At 40.3% G+C, this 18,604-nt stretch overlaps 2 protein-coding genes across 4 annotated transcripts in view; both read right to left on the bottom strand.

The window, feature by feature from the left end:
• Nucleotides 1-42: 42 nt before the first annotated feature.
• Nucleotides 43-7,525, bottom strand: plin6 (perilipin 6). The gene is made up of 8 exons (XM_062028871.1): nucleotides 7,267-7,525; nucleotides 4,393-4,432; nucleotides 4,129-4,327; nucleotides 2,589-2,671; nucleotides 2,254-2,491; nucleotides 2,008-2,189; nucleotides 1,649-1,915; nucleotides 43-1,525 (listed from the first exon to the last, which is right to left on the bottom strand). Exons 1-8 carry the CDS (start codon nucleotides 7,443-7,445, stop codon nucleotides 1,145-1,147), a joined length of 1,569 nt encoding a protein of 522 aa, XP_061884855.1. The 5' UTR covers nucleotides 7,446-7,525; the 3' UTR covers nucleotides 43-1,144.
• A 7,183-nt stretch (nucleotides 7,526-14,708) lies between these two features.
• Nucleotides 14,709-18,604, bottom strand: part of syt11b (synaptotagmin XIb) — a 42,421-nt gene continuing 38,525 nt past the window's right edge. For 2 of the 3 annotated variants that reach the window (XM_062029801.1, XM_062029800.1), the window contains exon 5: nucleotides 14,709-18,583. In XM_062029801.1, the coding sequence (XP_061885785.1) occupies nucleotides 18,273-18,583 (311 nt within the window). In that variant the 3' untranslated portion in view covers nucleotides 14,709-18,272. The remainder of the gene's footprint in view (nucleotides 18,584-18,604) is intronic. The other variant, XR_009822176.1, reaches the window with a different exon arrangement.

Below are 18,604 nucleotides of genomic sequence, written 5' to 3'. Positions count from 1 at the left end.
ACAAATTTGGAAGACGACGGAAGCCGTTCAAGGTGTGCAGGGCTGTAGGCACTCACACTGTGGCGATTTCTGAGCTAAAGTTAAGTTAAAGTACCACACACACACACACTAGGTGTGGTGAAATTACCCTCTGCATTTGACCCATCCCTTTGTTCCACCCCCTGGGAGGTGATAGGAGAAGTGAGCAGCAGCGGTGGCCACGCTCGGGAATCAATTCCAATCCTTGATTCAGAGTGCCAAGAAGGGAGGTAATGGGTCCCATTTTTATAGTCTTTGGTATGACTCGGCTGGAGTTTCAACCAATGACCTACCAATCTCAGGGCGGACACTCTAGCCACAAGGCCACTGTGCAGGTAAACCCCAAACTGGATAACATTTGGGTGAAATCTCCGCTTTGCATTGCAAAATTCCGATCAATTCGAGGGCCAGCATTAGACAATTCGAGTAGACAAGCATTGGGACCCAAACATCTTAATCTGCATTTTCCCTCCCACCCCGCACTGGCCTTCGGATAAGAATACCCTGCGCTGGTGGACACCTTTTGATTGTTGACTTTTATTTGGACTAATATTACGGTCCTCTCCACCAAAACTGATGCAAGACAAAGCGAGATCTCAAGTTTGTGGACACACACACCCTGCCCCCATCCCATGCCTTCACATCCACCCCCCCAGTGTCGCACGCTCTCTTGCTGCGTGTCTCCAGGTGGACGGCAGGAGGAATGTGATGAAGACGAGCAGTGAGGTGAGGAAGGCAGTCAAAGCTTTATTGGAGAACATTTCAATGACAAACTCCATCTTCCATTAAGACACGCCCCCTCAAGGAGAGCTAGTTTAAAAGCTCGTGCGAGTGCTCGTTAGCAGCCAGTCAATGGTGCGGGACATCAAAGCTTGCGTAACACTTAGCTCTTAGCTTATCTGCTAGCTCGTCACGTTGCATCAGTCTGCAGGCGTTAGCGGTCCAGCAAGCCATCGACTGTTTGACGATGGCTTGGTCGGACAGGGTTTACACACTCACTAGCGCTGAACGCGGCAGAGACGTTAAAATAATAATAAAAATAAAATAACGTTACGCCTTAATGTGTCAGGGGCTGCAAACAGAATCAGGTGAGGATAAGCGGGGGAGAAGCGGGGAGGTGTGCTAATCAGTCGGTGGTGCCGTTGTTGCACTCTTCGGCCGTGTTGGAGTTCAGGTACTCGAAGGCTTTTTGGCTCTGAGAGACAAACTGCTTGAGTGGTGTTAGAAGCAGCTCAGTGGCAGAGGGTCTGCGGTAAGTGGCGCCGTCGGATGGGAGAGGGGAGCCTTCCGCCTCCGAGTCCTGCTTTAGGCTGGAACCGCTGCCAGTGTTGGCATCGGGTCCGGGACTGCGGATGGCCCGTGAGAACAGACTCCTGCGGCGCCGAGGACGTCCATCCATGGCCTTCAAGAAGAGGCTATTGGCGGAGTTGCGGCGGGACGAGCTGTCGGACTGGAGGTCCTCCTGGTTAAGGAAGTCCTCCACCTCCTTCTCAGAGGGCTGTTGAAGCTGACACATAACAATGCTTCTAAGTTAACCTAGTTTAGCATGTGGAGACACTCAGTTAACACCAGTCAAGGACCAGAATTAAGTGTTAGCCTAGCGCAGAGACGCCACTACCAGTGACCTCACCATGTTGTACAGTGGCGTAGCATTGATGATGAGCTGCAGAAGGATCTTGGAGAGTTCTTGCAGGTCCCCAAGGAGATGCTGAACCTGTACCGGAAGCTCTCGAATCTGACGCACCGGACGCAGCTCCATCAACATGATTGCTTGACCTTTAACACTGCCCAGGGTCAGCTCCCTGAGACTCTCGGTACGGTAAACTAGTGCCACCAGCAGTCTTTGCAAGTATTGCAAAAGATTGCCCACCAGCTCCATGACCCGTCCCAGACCAACCTGCAAGGGGGACAGACCAGACGTGGTTCACAGACGCTGTGGCCTGTTCAAAAAAATGTTTTGAGCTTAGCATGTTTTTCCAGGGGCCTTACCGTGTCAGCGGCGTCTCCCAGCGTTCTGGAAGCTTCCTCCAGCTGCTTTTGTACCTTCATCATGCGGTGGTACAGCTGCAGACTGAGACTCAGCAGAAGACTTCGGACCCTAGTCCATATGCTGGGCTCCTCGTCGTCGTCCTCATCCTCGTACTCCTGGACTCTCATCTCCCACTCGCGACCTGGCAACAACAAACCATCATGATGAGGCTCCGACATCCGTGCAGGTCACATGGTGGTCCTCACGCAGGGTGAGCGGGAGGGGCAGGTAGTAGGCGGTGGCGTTCTCAATGCGGCTCAGCACATCGTCCAGGCCAAACGTGGCAGCGCGGCCAACTTGAGAGTCCTGCAGCTGTCGCACTACCATCCAGGCAGAGTGAGACAGGCGTTCCAGCTGGTCCAGGGCACCGTCCATTCCGTCCACCATCCACAGCTGCACATCGTCCAGTGTCAGGAAAAAGGCGTCTTTCAAGTGACCCATCACCTGGTGGAGGAGCCCGGACAGGCCCGATTAACATGGCAACCACAGGGACCAACACTGAACATCAAAGTCAACGACAAACAACATGGCGGCGCACAACCTCGCCTGTGGACTGGTTCAGGAAGGGAAATGTCTTCTCCAACTGGTCCAGACCCACAAGAGCAAAACTGTTGGCAACTTCAACTACAGTAGACACAGAAGACAGGAAGCGTGTCACAGTCCATGTTACTTTGTACGTACAAAATGCATCTGCAAAAAACGAGCTTCATAGCATTAGTATTGTGGAGCACTAGCATTAGCTCAGTCACCAGCACCGTATAGCACGAGGGATAGAATTAGCTCATGAATTTAGCATCACAGAGTGCTAGTGTTAGCACAAGCTCAGGGATTCAGTTAGTTCAGGTTTTCAACGTCATAGTGTAGTAGCGCTAGTATTAGCTCAGGGATTCAGCATCATGGAGTATTAGCATTAGCATATGCTCAAGGATTCAGCATATTAAAGTACTAGTGTTAGTTCAGGTTTTCAACATCATAGAGGAGGAGCGATAGCAATTACCTCAGGGATTCAGCATCATGAAGTACTTGCGTTAGCATTAGCTCAGGTGTTAAGCATCATAAAGTACGAGCGTTGGTTCAGGTTTTCAACGTCATGGTGTAGTAGCATTAGTATTAGCGCAGGGTTTCAGCATCATGGAGTATTAGCATTAGAATTATCTGAGGGATTCAACACCATAAAGTACTAATGTTAGCGTGAGCTTAGAGATTCAGCATCATAAGTACTAACGTTAGCATTAGCTCAGGGATTCAGCATCATGGCGTACTAGCGTCAGCATTAGCGCAGGCAGTCAGCATCATGGCGTAGTAGTGTTAGCATTAACTCATGTATTGATCATCAAAGAGCGCTAGTGTAAGCATTAGCTCATGGATTTAGCATCATGGCGTATTAGTTAGCATTAACTCTTGAATTCATCATCAAAGAGCGCTAGTGTTAGCATTAGCTCATGGATTTAGCATCATGGCGTATTAGTGTTAGCATTAACTCATGAATTCATCATCAAAAAGCGCTAGTGTTAGCCTTAGCTCATGGATTTAGCATCATGGCGTATTAGTGTTAGCATTAACTCATGAATTCATCATCAAAGAGCGCTAGTGTTAGCATTAGCTCATGGATTTAGCATCATGGCGTATTAGTTAGCATTAACTTATGAATTCATCATCAAAGAGCGCTAGCATTAGCATTAGCGCAGGCATTCAGCATAATGGAGTATTAGTGTTAGCATTAACTCATGAATTCATCATCAAAGAGCGTTAGCATTAGCTCATGGATTTAGCATCATGGCGTATTAGTGTTAGCATTAACTCATGAATTCATCATCAAAGAGCGCTATCGTTAGCACTAGCTCATGGATTTAGCATCATGGCGTATTAGTGTTAGCATTAACTCATGAATTCATCATCAAAGAGCGCCAGCGTTAGCATTAGCTCAGGGATTTAGCATCATAAGAGTATTAGTGTTAGCATTAACTCATGTATTCATCATCAACGAGTGCTAGCGTTAGCATTAGCGCATGGATTTAGCATGATAAAGCACTTGTGTTAGCATCAGCTTTAAGAGTGGGGGCTAACGTTAATGTACGCACTCTGAGGTCTCAGGGTCTGCATGAGGGGCGTGGCTCTGCTCATGGCCACCATCGAGGCGTTGCGGACGCCGACCTCGGCCACTCCTCCAACCAGGCCCAGGAGAGGGTAGCGATCTTTGACCTCGGAGTAGACGGAGGTGACCGACTGCAGCGCCGAGCGAATGAGAGGAAGGTGCGAGACCCTCAGCACCGCACTCATCTGAGTAGAGATCAGAGCGAGTTGATTGACACGTGTCTGACGGCGCCACAGGACGCGTTTCTCACCTCGTGATCCTGGTAATGAGACATGTCTTCTTGGCCAAATCTAAGGGGAGCGCAAACAGAGCAGAGGTCAGAGGTCGCAGGCGGGCGCCACGAGTGAGTCAGCTGCTCTCCTGCTCAACTCCACAATGTTCCGCCTCCACCAGCGTGGAAATCGTGATCTTTGGTGAAAACACGCTGGCACAAACGACTCTTTCAGCAGCGTCGTAACATTGACGCGCCTCGGCTTCTGTGCATAGGACGCCTGTGTGGGTCATGTGACCGCTGCAGCTCCCATAGGCTGCGGCAACAACATATGACCCTGCCACTGCACGTCACACTTGGCTAGCGTGCGTTACCGCTGCGCCATCCAGGGCTTTAGCCTTTCTCTACGCGTTCTCTTCGTGTTCTCTTTTTGTTCTCTACGTGTTTTCTTTTTGTTCTCTACGTGTTCTTTTTGTTATCTACGTGTTCTCTTGTTATTATCTACGTGTTCTCCTTTTGTTATCTACGTGTTCTCTTGTTATTATCTACGTGTTCTCCTTTTTTATCTACGTGTCCTCTTTTTTTTTATCTACGTGTTCTCTTTTTGTTATCTACGTGTTCTCTTTTTGTTCACTATGTGTTCTCTTTGTTATCTACGTGTTCTCTTTTTGTTCACTATGTGTTCTCCTTTTGTTCTCTACGTGTTCTCTTTTTGTTCTCTACGTGTTCTCTTTTTGTTCTCAACGTGTTCTCTTTTTGTTCTCAACGTGTGCTCTACGTGTTCTCTTTTTGTTCTCTACGTGTTCTCTTTTTGTTATCTACGTGTTCTCTTTTTGTTCACTATGTGTTCTCTTTGTTATCTACGTGTTCTCTTTTTGTTCACTATGTGTTCTCCTTTTGTTCTCTACGTGTTCTCTTTTTGTTCTCTACGTGTTCTCTTTTTGTTCTCAACGTGTGCTCTACGTGTTCTCTTTTTGTTCTCTACGTGTTCTCTTTTTGTTCTCTACGTTTTCTCAACGTGTTCTCTTTTTGTTCTCAACGTGTGCTCTAGGTGTTCTCTACAGTTCTCTTTGTGTTCTCTACAGTTCTCTTTGTCTTCTCTACGTGTTTTTTGTGTTCCCTGCGTGTTCTCTTTGTGTTCCCTGCGTGTTCTCTGCGTTTATATTAATTGCACATTAAAAACATGAATGTTCTATTAATTGTACATTAAAACATGCATGTTATATTGCGTTTACATTAAAAACATGCGTGTTGTATTAATTGTACATTAAAAACATGCATGTTGTATTACGTGTATATTAAAACATGCGTGTTTTATTATTTGTAGATTAAAATATGAATGTTATATTACTTTAACAATAAAAACATGCATGTAATATTAATTGTACCTTAAAAACATGTGTTATATTAATGGTGCATTAAAAACCTGCATGTTATACTACTTTTACATTACAAACATGCATGTTATATTAATAAAATATGGCGCCGTCAGACACGTGTCAATAAAAACGTGTTATATTAATTGTACATTAAAAACACTTGTGTTATATTAATTGTACATTAAAAACGTGTGTTATATTAATGGTGAATTAAAAACCTGCATGTTATACTACTTTTACATTACAAACATGCATGTTATATTAATTGTACATTAAAAACATGTGTTATATTAATTGTACATTTAAAAAACATGTGTGTTGTATTAATTGTACATTAAAAACATGCATGTTATATTAATTGTGCATTAAAAACAAGTGTGTTATATTAATTGTAGATTAAAAACATTTGTGTTGTATTAATTGTACATTAAAAACATGCATGTTATATTAATTGTAGATTAAAATATGCATGTTACATTACTTTAAGGGCAGCACAGTGGTAGAGGGGTTAGTGCGTCTGCCTCACAATACCAAGGTCCTGGTTCGATCCTGCGCTCGGGATCTTTCTGTGTGGAGTTTGCATGTCCTCCCCGTGACTGCGTGGGTTCCCTCCGGGTACTCCGGCTTCCTACCACTTCCAAAGACATGCACCTGGGGATAGGTTGATTGGCACAACTAAAATTGGCCCTAGTGTGTCAATGTGAGTGTGAATGTTGTCTGTCTATCTGTGTTGGCCCTGCGATGAGGTGGCGACTTGTCCAGGGTGTACCCCGCCTTTCGCCCGATTTTAGCTGAGATAGGCTCCAGCACCCCCCGCGACCCCGAAGGGAATAAGCGGTAGAAAATGGATGGATGGATATTACTTTAACAATAAAAACATGCATGTAATATTAATTGCACATTAAAAACATGTGTTATATTAATGGTGCATTGAAAACATGCATGTTATATTAATTTGATGTTAAAAACATGCATATGCGTTATTAATTGTACATTAACACTGGAATTGCGCTGTTTGAGAACAAGTGGCTTAATTGAAGACTTTAAAAGGTCCGTAGATGTATGTTTGTGTATATGTGCCATGTTGCCAAGCAACCAGTCCTCTCACTCCAAACGATAGCGCACCCGTGACCGTAATGACGACACCTGTGACCTGATGACGACCAGTGTTATAGAAAACGGATGAATTTAGTCTCTTTCCCACTAGGTGGACCAACTGCACGCTTTCCGAAACTTGATGTATTGGAAAGATGTCAGGTGGAATACATTGTGGTGGTCTACGAGGTCTATTTCTGGGTAAGAACTATGGGGAAATATGTTGTGCCTTTTAAAAGCTGCAACAAGACAAAAGAGTTGGAAAAAGGTGAAATGGGAAAAAAAAAAAAAGACCACACCCTGACGCCACACAGATGACTTGGAACATCAGAGGACTTGTCGCGGGCGCCAAGACGCAAACACAGGAAGTTGACTGGAGGTAAGCTATTAGAATATCAGAAACAAAGCAATCAACATGGATCAATAATCCGGGACTCACCCCATCAGAGAGGCTGTGTGTGACGAAGACGAAGACGAGTGGAAGTCTGGGACCTGCTGGGGATCCGCCAGAGCAACTTTTGAGGAGGAGATCTGTGGACGTGATTGGTTGTCACTCTGTGTGATGTCATCGACTCGCCAGATGAATGGAATCATTGATCTGAGGGCCAAAGTCTTCATTCTTGGGAAAATTATTTCAAATATGAATAGGAAACCATGCGTGTATTTACTGAACTTGTTCGTCCTGTCCCTTGAACCACCTTCAAAAATTCACAGACCACATGTTGGACATCAAAAACTGAAGGATCACTCGGTCCACAAGGAGACTAATCAGCACCAAGACAGAAGGTACAATACTGTAACAAGACATAGTAATACATACATACTGTAACACAGCATAATACTACACTACTTACATACTGTAACACTACATAGGATAACGGGAAAGATGAATGCAGCAATGTACAGAGACATCCTGGATGAAAACCAAGGCTTCTCATCCAACCTGATGGGGCTTGAGAGGTGCTGCAAAGAAGAATGGGCCAAACTGCCCAAAGATAGGTGTGACAAGCTTCTGGCATCGTATTCAAAAAGACTTGAGGCTGTAATTGCTGGTAACATACTATAACACCACGTGAGTAACATTGGAACACTTTGTGTATAACATGTCACACTATATGACATATTGTAACAATACCCGTGTAACGTACTATAACACTACGTGTGTAACATATTGTAACAATAAATGTAACATACTAAAACACTATGTGGGTAACAATTTAACACTATGTGTATAACATACTGTAACATGACATTCTATAAAACTGTGACATATCGTAACAATACCTGTGTAACATACTATAACATTACGTGTGTAATATTGTAACACTACATGTATAACATTATAACACTATAGGACATATTGTAACACTATGTGAGTAACATTGTAACGATAAATATAACATTATATTACTATGTGAGTAACATTGTAACACTACATGTATAACATTATAACACTAGACGACATATTGAAATAATATGTGAGTAACATATTATAACACTACGTGAGAAACATATTGTGACGATAAATGTAACATACTATATAACACTACATGAGTAACATTGTAACACTTCATGTATAACATAATAGAGCACTATGACATATTGTAACAATACGTGAGTAACATAACACTACGTGAGAAACATTCTAACGATAAATGTAACATATTATAATACCACGTGAGTAACATTGTAACACTACATGTATAACATATAACACTATATGACATATTGTAAGAATATGTGAGTAACATATTATAACACTACGTGAGTAACATTGTAACACTCAATGTATAACATATTAGAGCACAATATGACATATTGTAACAATACGTGAGTAACATATAACACTACGTGTGTAATATTGTAACACTACATGTATAACATAACACTATATGACATATTGTAACACTGTGAGTAACATATTGTAATGATAAATATAACATTATATCACTATGTGAGTAACATTGTAACACTACATGTATATCATATAATAACACTAGACGACATATTGTAATACGTGAGTAACATATTATAACACTATATGACATGTTGTAAGAATATGTGAGTAACATATAACACTACATGAGTAACATTGTAACACTCAATGTATAACATATTAGAGCACAATATGACATATTGTAACAATACGTGAGTAACATATTATAACACTACGTGTGTAATATTGTAACACTACATGTATAACATAACACTATATGACAAATTGTAACACTGTGTGAGTGACATATTGTAATGATAAATCTAACATTATATCACTATGTGAGTAACATTGTAACGCTACATGTATATCATATAATAACACTAGACGACATATTGTAATACGTGAGTAACATATAACACTACGTGAGAAACATATTGTGACGATAAATGTAACATACTATATAACACTACATGAGTAACATTGTAACACTTCATGTATAACATATTAGAGCACTATGACATATTGTAACAATACGTGAGTAACATAACACTACGTGAGAAACTTATTCTAACGATAAATGTAACATATTTTAATACTACGTGAGTAACATTGTAACACTACATGTGTAACATATTATAACACTATATGACATATTGTAAGAATACGTGAGTAACATATTATAACACTACGTGAGTAACATTGTAACACTACATGTATAACATATAACACTATATGACATATTGTAAGAATATGTGAGTAACATATTATAACACTACGTGAGTAACATTGTAACACTCAATGTAAAACAGAGCACAATATGACATATTGTAACAATACGTGAGTAACATATTATAACACTACGTGACATATGCTAACACTACGTAACAAGTGTAACATACTCTTAATACTACGTCAGAAAACATCCTGTAACGTCACATTTAAATCAAGCAAGATTATATTACATGGAGGGAGCCATCATTATAAAATATTACATCATATGCTATATTTACCACACTTGTTGCTGTTGTGCATCCTGGCAGTAATTTCGTGTGTTCGCTGTAACACAAAGCTAATATGTGGATGTTTTCTACAGATTGCTCAATTTATCGGATTGAAGTTGCCCTATCTCTTTTTATGTATACGGCCCTCGGTGGACAAAGTCTTATGATGGATGCTTTTATTTTGAAAGCTGTGCTTGAACAGACGGTTTTAATAGATAAAATGTGTTGATTTTAATAAAATAAATAAAAAAGTGTGGGGGCCATTTGCTGCCCGCAGTTAATTTAAAAAATACAATTACAAAACAAAACCATTACAAAGTACAATAAAAGAGCATGCAGATAAAATGTAATGAGAAAAAAGTTGCAATGTTGATTCGCATAACACAAATCTGCCATGCAGGCTGTTTTTTTCTTTAAAACTGTCTTTACTGAAAAAAAAATTATGAATCAAAATCAATGTTTTGAATTATTGACCTAATTTAAAACAAAAGGGCCAATTTAATACAAAAATAGTGTTGGCATGCTCCACTTTGAAATATTTTTGGGGAAATGATTACATATTGTGTATGTTTGCCATAAAAAACACAAGTTTTCTATGACAAAAACAAAAAAATAATAAAAACCTATATTTCACGCATCTGAAGTTGATCTCGAGATTTATGAATTAAATAATGTGTTACTTTTTTTTTTTTACTTTTAGGAGTGAGACCCTTTTGGATTCCTGAGAACTTAAGCAGGATTTGTTTTAAACTGTCATTGCTCAACAATAATAATGAATCAAAATCAATGTTATGAATTATTGACTTATTGAAGGCTTTTGCCACAGATGTAGGAGACCTCCTTTAATAGACCGAAAAATAGTGTTGCCATATTCCACTTTGGAATATTTTGGGGTGAAATGATTGCATATTTTGTGTTTGCCATAAAAACCCAAAAAACTAACAAAATATAAAACATACATTTTTTTATAAATAAGTATAATTGACTCATAGATCTGAAGTTGATCCCAATATTTAAGCGTTGAACATTAAAAAAAAAAAATCATGCATTACTTATTTTAAACCCTTTTGGATTCCTGAGAATTGTAGTGTTTTGTCTTCACTCAAAAAATAATAATAAATCAAAATCAATGTTATGGATTATTAGCAATTTGAGCGTTAAATTCTTCACATCCAATATTCCACTTTAAAATATGTTTTGGGGGAAATTCAGCACATTTTGTGTGTTTGCCATAAAACCCCAAAAACAAACAAACAATATAAAAAACATGACAAAAGCTTAGTATTGATGCATAGAACTGAAGATGATCTCAAGATCCAATTGTGGAATGTAAACAAAAATTTTTTTTATGCAATACTTTATTCAAACACTTTTATAAGTTGGACCCTTTTGGACCCCTGATCATTTTAGTGGGATTTTTTTTTTTTCAAAAACGGTCTTTGATCAAGAGATAATAATGAATCAAAAGCAATGTTGTTATGAGTTATTGACCTATTTGAGGGTCCAATTACTTCACATCAAATTTCCCACTTTGAAATATTTTTTGGGGAAAATATTGCATATTTTGTGTTTGCCATAAAAACCCAAGTTTTCTATGACAAAAAACTAAAATAATAATAAAATAATAAAAACTTATATTCCATGCATAGATCTGAAGTTGATCTCTAGATTTAAGCCTTGGAAAAAAAAATAGTGTTACTTATTTTTAACAATTTTAGTGAGATTTTTTAAAACTGTCATTGCTCAAAAATAATAATGGATCAAAATCAATGTTGTTATGAATGATTGACGTATTGAAAGCTTTTGCCACAGATGTAGGAGGGCTAATTTAATAAAATATAAAAATAGTGTTGCTAAATTCCACTTTGAAATATTTTGGGGTGAAATGATTGCATATTTTGTGTTTTTTCATTAAAAAAAATACCCAAGTTGTCTATGGCAAAAAAACAAACAAACAAAATGAAAAAAAACAAAAAGTATATAATTGACGCATAGATCCGAAGTTGATCTCAAGATTTAAGGGTGGAACGTAAAAAAATTAAAATGAATGCATTACTTATTGGAAACACTTTTATGAGTGGAAACCTTTTGGATGCCTGAAAATTACAGTGGGGTTTTTTCCCCAAAAACTGTCTTTGTGTGTTTGTCATAAAAACCCAAGTTGTCTATGGCAAAAAACAAACAAACAAAATGGAAAAAAAACAAAAAGTATGTAATCGACGCATAGATCTGAAGTTGATTTCCAGATTTAAGCGTGCAAAGTAAAAAAATTAAAATGAATGCATTACTTATTTGAAACACTTTTAAGAGTGGAAACCTTGTGGATGCCTGAGAATTATACTGTTGTTTTTTTTCAAAAACTGTCTTTGCTCAACAGATAATAATGAATCAAAATCAATGTTGTTATGAATTATTGACCTATTTGAGAGGCAATTACTTCACATCAAATGTTCCACTTTTAAATGAAATATAAAAAGAAAAAGTTTTAAAAAACAAACAAAACTATATTGGACACATAAATCATAGATCAATTCAATTTAATAACAATGACAATAAATTGAAATGAATTGATCTTGATATTTAAGCCTTAAACAATATGTTACTTATTGTTAACACTTTTATGAGTGGGACCCTTTTGGATCCCTGAGGATTTTAGTGTGATTTTTTTTTTCAAAACTCTCATTGCTCAAAAATAATAATTAATCAAAATCTATGTTGTGATGAATTACTGACCGATTGGAGGCTTTTGCCACTGATGTTGTAGGCCAAATTCAATAGACAGAAAAATGGTGTTGCCATATTGCAATTTGAAATATTTTGGGGTTAAATGATTGCATATTGTGTCTGTTTTCTATGACAAGGGCAAAAATGAAACAAAAAATCATAAAAAAATAATACAAACTTAGTATTGACGCAGAGATCTGAAGTTGACCTTGAGATTTAAGCGTGGAAAGTAAAAAATTAATGTATTCCTTTTTTAAACACTTTTATGGGTTAGACCAGGGGTGTTAAACGTACGGCCCGAGGGCCGGATCAGGCCCGCGAACCGGTTTTATCCGGGCGGCGGGATGAGTTTGCTAAGTATAAAAATTAACCTGAGAATTTTTTTATGAAAGAAACAGCTGTTCTAAATGTGTCCACTTGATGTCACAATTGCAATTATTTTGTTCTTTGTAGATGATGCTACATATGTCATTCGAGGAAAATGATCAAACTACATAAATAACAAACTGTAATTAGATTTTGATATAATTTTTTTATCTTGATAGATTGAAAAATTAACACCAATGAGTTGACTGATGAACATTATCACATAATTTATTCAGAAAATATAAATTACGACAAAAATAGAATACTATTAAACGCAACATGTAAGTGTAAAAAAACAACAACAACATTATTTGTACATTTTCAGAATGTGCTTGTTCTTTTTTTAAACAAAGAAAAAAATCTAAAGTTGTCTTTATTTTTAAGTTATCGTGCCGTGATTTTACCAGTCCAGCCCACTTGGGAGTAGATTTTTCTCCATGTGGCCCCCGATCTAAAATGAGTTTGACACCCCTGGGTTAGACCCTTTGCAACTCAAATAATTTTATTGGGATTTTTTTTTAAACTGTGTATATATATTTACCTATTTAAGGCTCCAATTACTTGACATCAAATATTCCACTTTGAATGGGGGTGGGGGGTTATTTCTTCAACAAAAAGGGAATAAAACATAAAAGGTATATTAAAAGAAGTAAACCCTCAACAGCTAGCTTTGAAGTTGATCTAGAGACTTAGGCATTTAAAAAAATAAACAATTATATGACTTATTTCTAACATTTTTATGACTGAGGCCGCGACCAAACCTGAAGGGAGCCCGAAAGGTTAAACAAATCTATATACCATATTTTTCGGACTATAAGTCACAGTTTTTTTCATAGTTTGGCCGGGGGTGCGACTTATACGTGAAATTATTTACACATTACCGTAAAATATCAAATATTATTTAGCTCATTCACGTAAGAGACTAGACGTATAAGATTTCATCGGATTTAGCGATTAAGAGTGACAGATTATTTGGTAAACGTATAGCATGTTCTATATGTTATAGTTATTTGAATGACTCTTACCATAATATGTTACGTTAACATACCAGGCACGTTCTCAGTTGGTTATTTATGCCTCATATAACGTACACTTATTCAGCCTGTTGTTCACTATTCTTTATTTATTTTAAATTGCCTTTCAAATGTCTATTCTTGGTGTTGGGTTTTATCAAATAAATTTCCCAAAAAAATGCGACTTATACTCCAGTGCGACTTATATATGTTTTTTTCCTTCTTTATTATGCATTTTCGGCCGGTGCGACTTATACTCCGGAGCGACTTATAGTCCGAAAAATACGGTATTGTATTGGTTTTGAAAAGGAAAAATATAAAAATGGCCATTGGTTTAGTTTCCGACTTTTTGACAAGTTTTGGGTACAGGAGGTGGTGTTTAGCTGGCATCTGGCAACTTGGATGACGCATCAGATCCACCAAAAACAGCTGAGAAGCATCATCATGGTCAGCTGACACTTGAGGGAGACTTCAGCTGACAGTGTAAACGTTCAAATTCAAACCCCATCTAATATACTTCACAGATACCTGGAAAGAAACGGCACATATGGAAGACGTGCGACCTGCAGATAAGCCGGGTACTGACGCGCACACCCCGAGAGCATAAAGCTCCAGTGTGCGCCGCTCGCTCATGTGACCGCAACTTTCTAATGCGCTTCACCGCAGACGTTTGGAGCAGACAGGAAGTTCAGGCTTGTGACCTCTTATTGTACAACGGCCTTCATGTGCGGGATGACTCAGCGCTTTTGCGTAGACGCAGCGACCCCAGCTGGTCAGTATTTGACACTACAAGAAGTAAGCGCGTGTCTCCAGTCGGAAATAAGGAAGGAGAAAAGCATCAGGCTAACTTCTTTATTTGCACGTCAAAGGAAGGTTAGCATCATTCAGGTCTACAGCAGGGAAACGTTCATCAAACAGGAAGTCTGTACAAAATCTACAGTCTCCGTGACGCCTCGTTCACGCCACAGATTGATGGGAGGAGCTTTAGGGGTATGTCCGGTGGACACTGGGATGTCGGCTACTTCCTGTTAGCTACGAGCGATGCAAGGTCAGGTCACATGACTTTCAAAACGTTACATTGTGGCAGGGTTGTCCAAACTGCAGCTCTCCGATTTGCAGCTCACGGGTACTTAAGGGCCCTCAAAATATAATTACAACAAAAAAATGGTAATAAAGAGCAAAATGTTGGAATTTAAGTAAAAAAAGTTGATGTTAAAAACCGGTAGACCAAAGTTGGACACGTGTACGTGTTCACAAGCGCACCGGATCGACACCATGTGTACTTTTCTGGGGACAACAGCACCGCCAGCTGGCAGGATATCAAGAAAGTATGTTGGCTGATGTTGTGACTTAACAATAAACAATGACATCATCATCACGGCAGAAAGATGTAAACAGAGAAATATCTACTCTCTGGCTCTCATCGAAGGCGGATGCTTTTCCTACCCTCTCCCCTGTCTCTCCTGCGTTTGCTTTGCTTGTCTTGGAGCCTTTTTTTGCCCGGCTCTTCAAAATCTAAACAATGGAATTGATCAACCGGCCTCTCAACGGAATTGACAAGAAGACCGAGTTCTGGGGAACCTGCCTGTCTTGATGGAACGGTTCTTGCTAGACACACCATGGGCTTTTGGGAGAAGTGGGGGGTTGTGTGCCTTGCGACTCTTTGACTACGTTTACACCACAGGCCAAGGTGGCCCCAATCAAATTTTTTCGAAATCTGTTTTTTTTCCCCAGCTGACTGTTCACACTGCAAATAAAAAGTGATATAAACCAGACTGTAGTATAAACGTGCACCGGCCCCAATGTGCCCCCAGTGTGGTCCTAATGTGGCCTCGATGTCACTTGCATGCGCAGTTCGACTAAAATTTAAAACATAGGAAGTAGAGATGTCCGATATTGGCTTTATTGCCGATATCCGATATTCCGATATTGTCCAACTCTTAATTACCGATTCCGATATCGACCGATACCGATATATACAGTCGTGGAATGGACACATTATTATGGCTAATTTTGTTGTGATGCGCCGCTTGATGCATTAAACAATGTAACAAGGTTTTCCAAAATAAATAAACTCAAGTTATGGAAAAAAATGCCAACATGGCACTGCCATATTTGTTATTGAAGTCACAAAGTGCATTATTTTTTTTAACATGACATGCTCGGTTGGGGGGGCGGGGTTGAAGTGTGTGTGTGTGTGGGAGGGGGGGGGGTATATTGTAGCGTCCCGGAAGAGTTAGTGCTGCAAGGGGTTCTGGGTATTTGTTCTGTTTTGTTTATGTTGTGTTACGGTGCGGATGTTCTCCCGAAATGTGTTTGTCATTCTTGTTTGGTGTGGGTTCACAGTGTGGCGCATATCAGTGTGACCTGTATGACTGTTGATCAAGTATGCCTTGCATTCACTTGTGTGTGTGAATAGCCGTAGATATTATGTGATTGGGCCGGCACGCAAAGGCAGTGCCTTTAAGGTTTATTGGCGCTCTGTACTTCTCCCTACGTCCGTGTACCAATCCGCACAGCGGCGTTTTAAAAAGTCATAAATTTTACTTTTTGAAACCGATACCGATAATTTCCCATATTACATTTTAAAGCATTTATCGGCCGATAATATCGGCAGCCCGATATTATCGGACATCTCTAATAGGAAGTTGACCAGATTTCATAAATGAACAAAGAAGTCACTACCACAAAATTTGGGAGGGTTCTAATCTTTTTATGGTTGTTAAGTAATGGAGGCACAGACATCAGCGTGGATCTACGTTAGCTTAATTTTTCAACTCCCTTACGTAAACAACTTACGCAATGTACGTAACATGTAAGCAAATACAAGACAGCGTACACATCAATTCCGGCCCTTCAACAATCGCTTTTTCATTGAAATTAAAGTATATATTATATTAAATATAGCCTATCATTCGTTATTTACAATTTGGCCGCCGAAAAAATACTTTGCTTCCAGAAACCGGATGTTGTGATGACGTAGCCGCTTAGGCTGGCGGGCTGTGTCTTTGCCTGTGCACACGAATGATGCAGCTCGCCCAAAGACGATGTGAAAGTCGCCAAGTCACATTTGAAAAGATTGGTTTCCAACTGGATTTGGACTACCTCCTGACGTGGACTGAATCTGAAGCGAAAAGATCAGATCTGAAGCACTTTGGAGCGTTTAGACTAGCGAAAAATTGGTGTCACTTGAGGGCAAAAAAAAAATCAGATTTGGTGTGCAGTGTAAACGGGGCTTTCTAGTCAGGGATGTTAAAGACATCTACCTATTTGGAATCATGACAACAGGACATCTGCTGATTGGAGTAAGCGTTGCTCTGGTGTATTGACCAATTCGGAATCCAGCAGAGCTGTAAGCACTCAGACTTTTGTGGTTTCTGGGCGAAATTGCAAACTGGATAACATCTTGGAAAAGCTGTCTGCTCTGCAAGGCGAAGTTATGATGAATTTAAGGGCGACGCTCGTTCGAACGTGAACATTTTAAACTGGATTTTTTTCCCTAGCTGGAACGACATGGTAAGGACTTTGTGACGAGACTTCCCCCCAGAGGACAGCGCAGCAAAGACGCTACAAATTCTATACGTTCATGTGCTTTGCTTGAGGTTTTTTTCTGGTCTCAAACTGAGCAACCCCCCCTCTCATAGGAGTTTAGTTTGGGACTTTCCTATCCATCAGCCTTCCCGTTCTGTTGACCCTGCAACTGTACGTCTGATTTTGGGCGGATTTGTCAAAAAGTCAGTTGCCCTTTTCTAGTGCAATGACAATAAAGTCCCATTTCATAATATGAGGTCGAGAGCTTTGCCGTGAGGTACCTTGCAATGTGGGTCGCTCGCACCGACTGTGACCATGTGGTTAGCTTAGCATTCTTAATAGCATTGTTGCTTTGATGGACAGCCAGGCTCAACACGCCCTGGCGACTGACAGGAGGGCGGGGAGTGGACACGGGGGCCTCCGGAAGATCTTGGTAGCGACACAAAGCAACAAAAAACAAATCAAACATTCATGCTGCAAAAAAACACACACGCGTGGGTTACCTGTACGCTAACTCACCTCTGAGACCACCACAGCATGACGGAAGCTTCTTAGTTTGTTTAGTTCTTCACAAACACATGCAGTCTCCGTGACAACCACGGGGGGAGGGGATGGGGGAGGGTCTTATACTTAGCTTTACACACACAAGAGGCGAGACGTCACAAACGTCGTTTTTCTTTTTCAAAAGCTCAGCATTTTCTTAGCAGATGCACATGTTGACGATAATAGTAGTGTTTAATAACTAGCATCACATTGTGTGTGTGTGTGTGTGTGTGTGTGTGTGTGTGTGTGTGTGTGTGTGTGTGTGAGTGCTGTACATTGGATTAGTCTAGTTCCAGGAGTCTTCGCTGGTCCAGTCCCAGCGTGGTCTTCAGTACTCGCTCAGGGTGTGCCATTTGGAGATCTGCCGACGCGGGTTCTCGCAGACTTCCCGCCAGTGGGAGGAGCCGGTAGGGGCGGGGCTTTGGAGGCCGAGCACCAGGCGGCCGAGGACTTCGTTCTTGGCAGTGCGGTCGAAGTCGACCACCAGGAACTCCACCGAGATCTCTGGCAGCAGCTCGGGCGGGATGTCGTAGATGAAGGACTCGTTGAAGACCGGGTTCAGCGTGCACTTCTTCACGTGAGTCTTCTTCTTAGCGATGCGCTTGCGGCCGTAGAAGACGTTGACTTTCACGTAGGGGTCTGTGGACACAAGCGGGGCGT

This window comes from Entelurus aequoreus, linkage group LG20 (assembly GCF_033978785.1).
Source record: "Entelurus aequoreus isolate RoL-2023_Sb linkage group LG20, RoL_Eaeq_v1.1, whole genome shotgun sequence".
NCBI lineage: Eukaryota > Metazoa > Chordata > Actinopteri > Syngnathiformes > Syngnathidae > Entelurus > Entelurus aequoreus.
Note: the sequence above shows the minus strand (reverse complement) of the source record. Positions and strands in the feature narration are given on the sequence as shown.